At 35.5% G+C, this 12784-nt stretch overlaps 1 protein-coding gene across 2 annotated transcripts in view; it reads left to right on the top strand.

The window, feature by feature from the left end:
- The window catches only part of AlaRS-m (alanine--tRNA ligase, mitochondrial), a 41988-nt gene continuing 29204 nt past the window's right edge, over window positions 1–12784 (top strand). For both annotated transcript variants that reach the window (XM_081728152.1, XM_081728151.1), the window contains exons 1-2: window positions 1–109; window positions 9004–9280. In XM_081728152.1, the coding sequence (XP_081584278.1) occupies window positions 9014–9280 (267 nt within the window). In that variant the 5' untranslated portion in view covers window positions 1–109; window positions 9004–9013. The remainder of the gene's footprint in view (window positions 110–9003; window positions 9281–12784) is intronic.

Below are 12784 nucleotides of genomic sequence, written 5' to 3'. Positions count from 1 at the left end.
AAATAAATGAACATCACAAAGCGTGTGTAGATCACATAAATGTGTGGTACTATAGCATTGTTTGGAATAGTAATTGTATATAGTATTTGCATGAAGAGAAATAAAAGTGGTAAGAAATACATAAGATTCAATAATCAAGTAGATATATATTTTGTTTGAAAAGAATTGATAGTAAACAATAAAGAAAGGCAACCAGATTTATTAAAGAAAGCATAGTGCAAGGAGCATTGGCTCTGCTCTTTGGCTTATAAAGGCTACCGTGTTTTCAGAGCATGAAATCAAGATTACTTCTAAAACTTTCAAACTGAATGAAAAGTTAAAAGCACATTACGGCTAAGGTTCCGCCGATGACTCCCTATAATCGGATGGCTATAAACCGTTTAAACTTTTTCCTAATTTTGATTCTGTTAATATACCTGGCTAATCCTCCACAGATTGCGAACCCTGATTAGATCCAGATTACCTTGTTTTATACGTTGTGTAACTATTTATTTGATATGTTAATATACCTTTCCTAGAATTACTTCTCTCATTAGTCCCACTCTTAGGGGCCCACTAAAAAGCACGAATGCTATCTAACCGAGTCAGGACAGGAGAACAGTAAGAAGGGATCCGTACGTTAACGGTGGGAGCGACCGTAGAGAACACGCGCGTCAGCGACGGTGGGTATACAAAACGAGAATAGAGAAAGATTTCGACAAACGGCATAAAAACACATGTCTTGCGTGTAGTACATTTGTAGAATCTCCAGACGATGGTTATATATTGTATTCTAGATAATAATTATTTGGAATAGGCAACGAGTTATTACATATTTAACCCCTTTCCCTCTGTGTACCGGTAATTATTGTTCTTTCTCTGCCTGAGAAAGTGAAATTTTTAAGATACGACCCATCGTCAAATTGTAACGATTTCTACCGTACGTTTTACAAATTTATCCCCTTAAAATAAAATAGTACCGAGCTTCAACGGAGCAATACGTTGTGGGACTCTCTAGATTTGTTGCTAGAATCAATCGGCATCTTTCTCTTCCTTATTACATCATATACTTCCTAAGTTAATTACTGAAACACTGGCATAATGTTCTGTTGTCAGTTTACCTAATATGGCCTCAGTACGCGCCTTCATATAGTCCAAGATGGTAAGAGTTTATTTAGACCATTTCATTCAATTGATTCGTTCAATGAACCGATTCATAAAGAACCTCGTAACAGTTCGTTAAATATCACCAGGAACTAGTTCCTTACAAATTGAATCGGTTAGAAATTATGGTGATTCCGACTGTAATGATTCTACTATTATTTGCAACATTTCATATTTCAAGTATTGATACATATAGAACTAAGCGAACTTCGTATCATATCAGTTCTAAATGTAACAAAACTTAAAATACATTACGTATTAAATAAGAGATGAAACTACAGAAAGAACCACCATATTTCCATAATAATAATAATAATAATAATAATAATAATAATAATAATAATAATAATAATAATAATAAAAGATGAGGGGAGAACCCCCAATTCCCTCTCTTAGAAAGGGAAAATAAATTATATACATGAGGGAAGCACGCCCTCCTAACCACATTACAGTTTAAAAAATGGCAATTAACGTGCAGTGGAAATTTCATAAAACTATATACTTGAAATGAAACAACAGCAAGCAAAACCAAATAAATATTTTACAACTACGAAGAAAATAATGAAAAGTAAATACCTGATATTTCAATGCTGCGTGTACAATTCCACAGCATGGCTCATTAATAATAATTCTGCCCAATGCTATAACCGGAACAAAATTTCCTATTCCATAAATAGTATCCAAGCTGCAAAATCTTCTCTTCCGACCCACCCGTGCAGCTCAAACTCCTCTTCAATTATCACCAAAGATTGTCAATACTTGGCGTATATGCCCCACTTATCAGGTCTGCAACGTTACAAGAATGTTTCACAGTCAAATTCTTCCACTGAGCACTAGGTAACGACGAGTAAGCTTTCCAGCAATCCGTGCTTAAAACAGAGCCAAATGAACATTCATAAGTAATATTTTTATACTTCGTAGTTGTAAACACAAATATATAACAAAGTAAAAGATTTTCACGTTAACGAACAACTACACTTTTAACCGATTATGTCGAACTCTTTTTAACAAACTTCTGCTTTTTTTAACACACAGTGCAATTCTTTTCTAAGGTTCAATAATTTCACAGGAAAACAAAATCTATAAGCATCAATAGCATTTTGGTTTCGTATCACTCCTTCACTTAAGAAAGAAAAAAAAAAAATCGTGACACCACAATGAGAGTTTAGAAGCGAACCACCTACAGCCACAACTAACCACGTGAAACATTGAAGACGGTATCACAAAATGATCACACCATATCCATAATTCGCCGTTCAAACAAACAAACAAACAACAACAACAACAACAACAAAAAAGAAAAAAAAATCAAGAGCACAACATCACGTACTACATGACTTCCTACCAGCAACCAAGTTAGCGGAACAAGTGAGCTCTCAAAACCGGAATCAAAAGATCAAATCACTGAATCGAAGAATAAATAAATAAATAAATAAAATGAAATGGCCAAAGAAAACTCTTGCCGTCCAAGATTAATCCATTTTCCTTCGTAATTAGTCACCGTACAGTGATAACTTTCTTTAATCTTGTTCACTTTCGCGTGAAACTTAGGCTACAAGATTAAGATTTAAAGTGGGCTAATACACAAGATTCCGTCATACTGTGTTCTGTCGGCACTACTTTGTGTGCAACATTTGTCACAGCAACGTTTGGACATTTTTTTTTTGGGTTAACTTCTGTTAAACTCGGCTGCGATTACGTACATCATGGTATACCGAACAGAACCTAGCCTAAACTAACATGTGTTTTATAAGCTTGCAGCAGATGTAAATTACAAGCAATAAAAGACCCTCATTTTTATATTCGCTTCTTAACAACAGGTACATTTTGACGTCCAAGTTTCAGTTGAAAAACAGCTGAGTTTCTTCTCGCAGTGTTAAGTTACGGTAAACTTCCCAGTTATTAGAATTCAAAACCGAAACTTGAAGTAGTACATGTATTATTACTAGTTGCAACATATGAATGAAGTCATAGGTAGAATCTGTTCTTCGGACACTAAAGCCATTACTCCCTGTTCCTTACTGTTTTTATTCTATGGCCATAAATGTTGAAAGCGGAAATGGTTAATTTGAAGCACTTTCGAATTCAACTAAGGGTTTTAGGAAAGATATAGAACCTACTTTTGAGAAGCTGAATCGATTGCAAGAAAAGTGCATCTCGGTATCTCTTACGGATTTTGCTCTACAGAAATCAGTATTTAAAACCGTTAAGTAGTAGTAAATTTCAACCACTTCCGGTTTTGGTAGAGAGTTATGGGTTGTGATGGTATGTTCTGACATCATGAATCTATTAAAAAAACATTATGCCTGCTCGCTATTCCTTACTGTTTCTGTTCTATGGTGATAAAACAGAAACAAGAAATCGGAAACCGGAAATCGTTAAATTTGAAACACTCCCTGTTTGAATAGGGAATTAAGGGCGGAGATAGAACCCACTCTGGAGAAGCTGAATGAATTGCAGGAAAACTGCATCTGGATCATTTTTGCTCTACATAAATCAAACCGGAAGTAGCAATAAATCTCAACCACTTCCGGTTTTGGTATTGTGTTGCGGGTTAAGATAATGTGTACTCTTGAGACCCTGAATCGATTACAGAAAATCGTCTCGCTATCTATTATCATTTTTATTCTATGGCGATAATTGTTCAAGCCGGATGTTGTTAATTTTAACCACTTTCTGATTCAACAGAGGGTTAATGTAGAAGATAGAACCTATTCTTGGGACAATGAATCGACTAGAAAAACGCATCTCGCTATTGCTAACTTTTTTTTTTTTCTTTTTGGAAATCAGTATTGGTACCGGAAGTAATATGAAATTTTAATCTCTTCCTGTTTTGTAAATTGTTCGTGATAGTCATTGTACGTTGCTGTGAGACGCTGAATTTTTTGCAGAAAACCGCTTCACACTGTCTCTGAATCGTTTTCATTTTACGGCGATGAACGTTGAAACCGTAAATGACTAATTTGAACCCCTTTCGGTTTGAATTGATAGTTAACGGAGGAGTAGAAATCTATTTTTAAGACGCTGAATCGATTGCAAAAATCTGCATCTCGATTTGTTACCGTTTTTGCACTTACACTTGTCGACAGACGGACTGACAAATCTGTTCTATAAAACTTCTGATACTTATGCATGACATAGTTTGTTAGTCTAAGAAGTCGGAAGCAGGACCAAACATTTAAGAACTCTTCCGACAAAATCGGGACATTTAGTAGCCTTACTTGTAATATGATGAAATTCCGTCGACTTTGTTTCATTTTCAAAAATGAAGAAATTTCCTTAAGGACTACCTTCGAAAACACTTTAGGAAATTTGAAATTCTTATATAAAATAATCTGTGTAATCCTTGAAACGAACACTCAGACTCAAGCATCGTAATTATGTACACAGAATTAGGAGGGCAGCCCTCGAAACGAATATACTATATAAGTTCTGGAAAGATTCGTTTTTATGACGAACCAGATGTGTTTGCAACGCTGTGTAAAGACATCGTATCTTTGTGCTAATTGTATTATAGGTATCTTTTATAGAAGTAGTAACATGACATATTAGTTTGTATCAACAATGTATCATGTTACCCCTTCCACTATGTAACAAGGAGCCGATAGCACACAAACACAAATTGTTCTGTCGCTTTCTGTCCTGGGTTATCTCGTTCCGTATATGGCGGCAACGTTTGGCTTCGAAACCAGGGTTGGTTGATTTAAATCAAGCTTATTTTGGTAAAAACAAATACAAAATATGATATTTCTGACTATTCTGGAATACTAGTTGAATGTAAGTCTAAAACTCGCATCCTGATTCGTCCTGCTGACTTCAATGGGTTTTACATAAATCACTCCTTAGTTTTGGCTCCAAGGAAGGTAACTGGACAAAAGTATGTTTCGGGGATACTCGAATTAGCAGTAAAACAATCAGCAAATCACGTGGAGCAGATGGTTAATTGTTATAGTCTATCTGTACTTAACGATATTTTCCCTACTTCCATCACTTATTTAATCGCTCTACATTAAGATATAAATAATGTATCACATGTGCGACTTAAAAATTACCATGATTTTCTGTATTGTATGTATTTTGTTTGTTTACAACGTAATTATCGTATGCATACTGAAGTATTATTGTTCAATTTCCACCCCTGACTGTGGCAAAAATGCAGGGGAAAAAAACCAGACTTAAAGGGAATTCGTGAGGATACTTTTCTCAATCCAAATAGCTGCAAAAATAGAACTACTGACTGTATGTGTTCGTGAATGTAATATGCAAATTCTGCAAACCTCCCATCCATTTTTGAATGTGTTCCAGGCGGAGCCTATTAATAGCAATACATATAAATTCTGCGTTATAACTGAAAGTTTCTCAGCTAATTCTCAGAAAGTATGATCAGCTAATTGTTTCCTTTTCAGGGATTGTCGAAGAGTCTGAGGGAATGTACGGACAGTCAATTTTATGACGCGGATCGGGAGGAATTTCTCCTGGTCCACTAAACCTGACGTTCAAAAAGCGTTGGCAGTTGACATTCTGTGTAGACTAGAACACACCTTCTCTGTTTCCTCAAGACATTTCGTTCATTGGAGTGGAAAATGAGGGCTACTTAACAAAGAACATCGAATTATCCAAAGAAAACAGAGAGCTCCTCCGTGGCTAAGCGGTTAGCGTACGCGCCTTTGGCGTGGGAGACCCGGGTTCGATTCCCGGCGGGAGCTCATGTGGTTCGGATTCCACGTTAATCAGTAGGTCCACGTCTCATATAGCCTCGCTGCTGAAAGGGACGCTAAACTAAAATCAATTCAACTCAACCAAAGAAAACAGAAATGATGAGTGCCTTACACTGTCATTTAGTGTGCATTATATAGGGTGTTTCAAAACAACACCGACAACGTTTGGGAGGTGATTCCTAACACCAAGATAAGACAAAAAGTATAGACCAATCTAGGTACACAAATGCTTCCTTTCGGACTTATAGGCTGCCGAAAACATGAAAAAAATGAACTTTAAAGGTCCATAGCATAAAACTATGGGCCTACCGTAGTCGGGTCAGACTTCACTTAGGAACTAGTATGTGCGCTATCCAAATATCCATGTTTCAGAATCCTGAGGTACCTCCACAACAACTTTTATAGAAGTAGTTGGTGAGTACTTCAGATTATATGCCCGTAGCCAAACTCCTTCTATAAAAAATGCTTCGTGAGTACCTCAGAATTCTGAAACATACTTTTGGATAGTGCACATATTAGTTCCTAAGTGAAGTCGTGACCCGACTACGGCAGGTCTCATAGTTTTGGAGCTATGGACCTTTAAAGTTTTTAAGTTTTCGGCAGCCTATAACTCCGAAAGGAAGCATTTGTGCACCCAGTTGTCTATACTTTTCGTCTTATCTTGGTGTCAGGAATCAGCTCCCAAACGATGTGTGTATTGTTTTGAAACACCTTGTATATATACCAAATATACAAATACACTTACCAAATGTTGAAAAAGTATTGTACTTTCGACGTGTTGACTTGATCACACAGAGAAGAGACGGTTTACATAAGCTCAGAAAACAAATGAAGTAGACAATAGTAGACAATTAGACAATTATAGACAATTAGACAAGTAGAGAATTATAATCTTAATCGCTTATAAACCAAAACATCACCCAGATGTATCACGTTTCTCAACTCCACAGCAATTTTCAACTCCGTGTTCACTAATCTCAACTCCGTGATCTATGGTCTCAACTCCGTGGGTGCTGAAAAGTTTATTATTTTATATTTACTACACCAATAACGATTCAGCTCTGCTGAACATCTAATTAACATATACTTAGTAGTAGTAAGTGCATCTGATATTTTTTTCGAAATAGGCGACCATCAACGGAACAAAAATTTTCCAAGTGAAAATTTCCCTTTTTCGTGGAATCACCCATATATATATATATATATATATATATATATATATATATATATATATATATAAACTCTTCCCAAGTATTTACACAAAAACACTAACATTCCATTTCACAACTTCATCATCATTACATAGCTGCTATACTTAATTGTGATTTTCAACATTCAGTGTTGCCAAATTTAAAATTGGTACAGGGACCAGAATTACGAAACACGTGAGAGATTCTAGGGAAGTTTCGGTTCTGTCCAAGGATTTGAGTACAAAACATACAATTAATGATATAACTTCAAAAAAATATACAAGGATCTTCACTCATGGAATGAAATGTATTACGTAAGGAGCAGGAACTCAATAGTGTGGTGAGCACGTCAACTCATCTTGTCCTTAATGTTGGCTTTATAGATCAGAGTTCGCTACTTTTTTTCTTTGAAGTAGTTTCCTCACAACGCTGGGTGGACGCCACAATGTCAACATCACTAGAGAGTACGAACGGTCATCCAGCTTTCCTTTGACCAGTCTCGACACTCTTTGACAGGGTTCTATCGGTCACGAAAGTCACGAAATCAGAAAACCACCAGAAATTTACCACAAGAAATGTTTATGATCGGCTTTAGATGCTACCAAATCGTAAGCAAAGCACCCTTCTATCGCATGCATGAAAATTCTGTCCAATTCGCACCCAAATTTGCTCTTGAGAATGTTACTAAATTTTATGGTTTGGGAAAGAGAAGGTCACGAAAAAGTCACGAAATTTCATTTTGGAATTTTAGTAGCCACCCTGTTTGACTTCGTTGATCCCACGAGAAACGGTATTCCAGTATGGATAGAGCGTTGACCAATCTAGATAAATGTAATTGGATGAACAGTGGATTATATAATTAACAACTTTATGAACAAACATAAAGTTCATATTAGTTAAGATGTTGTTATTGTAGTTTATTAAAAATTAGCGCCCCTTTTCGGCACTGATGCTATACGAGGTGTGGACCTACAGTTTAAGATTGAATCTGAACCACTGTAATAGTTCAAATTTCAAGACTTCAACTGAGAATTGAACCCAGGACCCTGTGCACCCAGGGTGCGCGTGCTAGCCACTAGACCAGCAGGAACGGTTAACATGTTTTTAGTTGTCCTCCCGACTGAAGTGTACATTGAGCTTAACAACAACAACAACAACAAAAATAAACGAAGATATCTCCTATCATGTAAGTACAAGATTTGACAAGAAAGATGTAAATTTTAACATACCCCATCAATTACTTCACTTGTCCTTGCTAGTCTAGTGGCTAGCACACGTACCTTTGGAGCACGAGGTCTCGTTCCTATATAGCCTCATTGGTGACAAAGGACTTAAGTACAAATGAATGCTAATTACTTCATTATCATATATTCGCACATCATACTTATCTTGTAGCTCATAGTACATAATCATGAAAACTAGGTCATTTAAACTGAGTATTTTCTATTCACCATCTCCGGCTATGAGTCTGGATTTTAAGTTTAATGTGAATGTTTCATCCTACTGGAACCTAACCCGAACTATCTACATGTTTGGAGAACATGAAATTAGGAACATACAATTTAAAATTCTGTATAGTAATTTTTAAGTAGTACTTGCATGGAATAAATGACGAAGGTAAGTACATTGAAATATCCTTTTTTATGGGATTTTTAGTTTCAAGATGAGTATGTTACTTCATTGCGCGTAGGAGTCAAATTACTAGAAAACCAAATTTCTCTTTCTTTCTTGAGACTTTTCTATCAAGATGAAGATCTTAAAATTTTGAATGCAGGGCCATCGTATTGTAATAATAATACCTTTTCATAGTGGTAATAACTTCATAGCAATGCTCTTTATTAAAATTTGTATAAAATTAAGCAAAACACGTCGTATGAAGATTTAACTAGTTTATGTTATGAAAGATTAAATATAAAATGCATATTATTTGAAATATGTTTTATTTTTATTAGGTTTATAAAAATGAACATTCAGGTCACATCCAAATATTCCTCTTGGATCATATGCTATAGATGTTGGAACAGTTGTATTTTGAGAAGAACGCAAAATTGTCTTAATGTGAAACCACGCAAATTACATCATGTGAGCAAAGGAAAATCTTCAGAATGTATCAGACGAGAATTTATCGACTACTTTGTTGGGAAGCATGGACATAAACATGTAAGATCAAGCCCAGTGGTACCGTTTGGTGATCCGTCTCTTGCCTTCGTTAATGCTGGCATGAATCAGGTAAGGAATAATTGGTTAAACCGAGTATCTAAACTTACATTTAAAATAATGTGTATGTGTATGTGTCTGTTATCAGGTTTTTGCATAGAGAATAGTGACCTAGAATCGCTAAATTTGGTACACAGATGGACCTTCACCAGATCTAATTCTGTACGAAGCCTTTTTTATTTTCGGCTCGGGGGAGGGGGTGAAGATATATATACAAAAACGTATGCATGTTTCTCGTGGTTTCTCAGAACGCCTTGTCTATACAATCTGCATTACATCGTGGTTGTACGGGCTTACATAACAGCAGAGGATTATCACCGGAGAATGGAGTAAAAACATTTTTAACCTGTCTTTTACAGGGTTCCTATCGGTCAGGGAAAGCAGGAAAAACTCAGGGGAAATGGTGCAAGTCAGGAAAGCTCAGGGAAAAGACTGGAAATCAGGAAAAATTTCATAAAATATATTTTTTCTAATATTTCAGATTAGCCAACCATTATAATACCAATTTGGTTTTTATTGCTGTACGTATGAGCAATTGATTACGATTTGTCTCTATAGAATAAATGTTCTCATATATAAATATTCACCGTTATTTATTCCTTATTTATATGTCAACGTCATCCGATACCTGTCATGAAATTTAGGGAATTTCCTGCCGAATGTCAGGAAAAGTCAAGGAAAGATTTCTTCATATCAGTAGGAACCCTGTTTTAATCGATGTTCTGAATTAAGAGTCGGCAACGACGGATGCTTACAGCTAATAAAATAATAAATGTTGCTGTAGTAACACAAATACGTACTTCATTGTGTGTGTGTGTAATTGTCTGTATATACCAAGTATCTCTTAAGTTTGGACGCACACTTTTACGTCAAAGCAAGTAATATTTGTGAATAAAGCTGAAACTCATATTCCATTAATTTTGCGCTAACCAAATTTGATAGGCATGGTGTATATATATATATTAAATAATAAAATAGATATCTTGTGAAAGGTCTTTGTAATGGCGCAACTGCGACGTGTGCAAGTAACCTCTATCCGAAATTTCAAAGTGTACCTACTAGAAGTCTGAAATTACATTCTTTATTTTCTGGTAGGATTGAAACAATAAAAATACCGAAACTCGTATTCCTTTAATTTTAGCTAACAAAATTTCACCTGAGTTTTGCCAAACGACAGAGGAATTAGGTCTGTTTATGCACGGAGGAAGGGGAGGGGATTCAATATTTTTTTTAAATGCAGAGGGGTCATGTACTAGATCATTTTGGTGTATTTGCAATACAAACATTTTGGAATAACATCTATGAAAAAAGGAAGATGTGTAGATAAATTTCTGAAATTCGATATTCTTGGGAGGGTAGGGTGGAATGACGGGTATACTCTGATACCTGTGGATAGACGAGTGGTCGGATGGACAGGTAAACAGACGTAGCTGTTCTAAGACTTCCGACACTTACGCATAACATAGTTTTGAAGTTTAGAAATCTGTAGATCATACCAAAAATTATTGTATTCTGTATGAGACTTTGTGTTAGTCATACATAATATATTACTGACAAGTAAAAATAACCTTTTCACCTTGGAACAAAATAAAATTTAATTTGGAGTATTTCTGTCTCTTTTATTCATTTAAAGCTGTGATAAGCAAGTGAAGATCTGTTCTTTTCTTTTAAAAAGAAAATATTATCTTCTCCAGACAGAAGGGATGATAAGTGAACTTCTTACCAGACGAAGTCGGCTTTCTGAGGGAGTATGAGAACAGACACAATAAAACAAATCTTTCAACTGAGAGAGGAAAAAAATAAAGCAGCTGGAAGGAGCTGGATGAGCGTGAGGATATCTAACTTCTATATGTTATTCTCTTTTCCCTGTTTTAGGATTTGTATAAAATAATATTCTATAGCGTAATTAGCGAAGCTAATTGTCGTTAATTGATTAATTTTTATGGAGTGCAGCAAAAATTTGCGATATTTTGGCAGTGGATTTTTGGCCGACACTACAGCTGAGACACAGCCCCCTGACGTGAGAACAATGTTGCCACTATTTTTTGTTCAATCTATGTAGACGAAACTACAAAATCAAAATTAGTAATTTTATAGTTAAATTCATTGATCGTGCTTGCAGTTGTAAATTTCCGCTAGTTTCGCACTTCAGGACAAACAAGGTTCCTGCAGGTTTTGTACTTCTGTATTCTTATTTTGTGTGCTCCACTGGAAGAGTGTAGTTTTTAAGATGTTTGTCTTTGAAGCACGTGAAAGCCATATTCAAATCTCGGGTAGCAGCTGATAGACTCCAACAGAACAAGAACGCAAAGTTTAATCTTTATAATTATTTTCTCTTCCAGTTAACACTCATCAGTTTTCAGTCTGGAAAATAGTGAAACATTCCTGCATCGGCGAAATTCTTGAGGGAACGTATTGCCCATTCTTTCTCCCACATATTTTCTTCCGGAGTTGCTGATCACATAATGTCTCTGGTACTGAAATATAGTGCTTGCAAGGCATTGCATAAAGCGATGAGTCTCTTCTATATTTGACTAGTCAAAATTCAATATTTTAAAATAATAAAATAAAAAAAAATCATAATGTGCTTAATAAGTCGGACGTAAAAAAAATCCATATTTTGCAGTAAATGTTGTTACCAATTGAGGGGGTGAGCGCAACAGTGGTCTAACCCACATTTTTAAAAATAGAGAAAAATCAAGTTAAATTTAAAAGCATGTGGTTTTTTGTACAATATATATAAGATGTATGACACATTCAACCACTTGTGGTTGCCTTTGGTATGTTGTACAAAAAACACATATGTTTAACTTTAACTTGATTTTTCTCAATTTTTTTTAAAAAAAAATGTGGGTTAGACCACTGTTGCGCTCACCCCCCCCCCCCCCCCAATTCAACCATATTTTATCAGTTCAACTGCTGAGAAACTGATACGCAGTTGAACTGATAAAAAAAATTTACTCAGCAGCGATTTTAGATTAATCCATGTTTAATTCAAGATTGATATTTTTACAAAGAAAATGTAGTTTTTGCATGGTTTTCTTGGTGAAGCCCCTGTAGATAATAAATAGAGTGACGGTGTGCAGAGGCGCAAACATTTTGATTCCTCATCGAATCCTGAACCCTTCGTATTTTTCATTATGAAATAGTGAAATGCAGGGCTCATAATGGTCTGATCTCTTGTAAATAGTGAAAAGTAACCAAAAACTGACCAAAAGCACACGAAAGTGATTAAAAATTGACCAAAATCTCATCATGCCAATTTTTTCCCTTGTCAATTTCTCCATCACCTCTCTCTTTGTTGTTTTGTTTTATCTTTTCTTCTTTACTTCTTCTTTTTGAGCTTCCTCCTTTCTTAGGTTTTCTAAATATGCTTTGTAGTTACGGTAAGCAGACTTGGCAGATGTATGAAGCTTCTGAGTAAGTGGAACCAATTCTGGCCTATTTCCGAATTTCTTCATCCCAGACATTATATTTAGCTTAGCATTGAGAGTTCTCAAAGCCATGAAATATTCA

The sequence above is a fragment of the Thermobia domestica genome, chromosome 10 (genome assembly GCF_964235325.1).
Source record: "Thermobia domestica chromosome 10, izTheDome1.hap1.1, whole genome shotgun sequence".
NCBI classification, from domain to species: Eukaryota; Metazoa; Arthropoda; class Insecta; order Zygentoma; family Lepismatidae; genus Thermobia; species Thermobia domestica.
The sequence above is the reverse complement of the archived record's forward strand: the minus strand, read 5'-3'. Positions and strand labels throughout refer to the sequence as shown.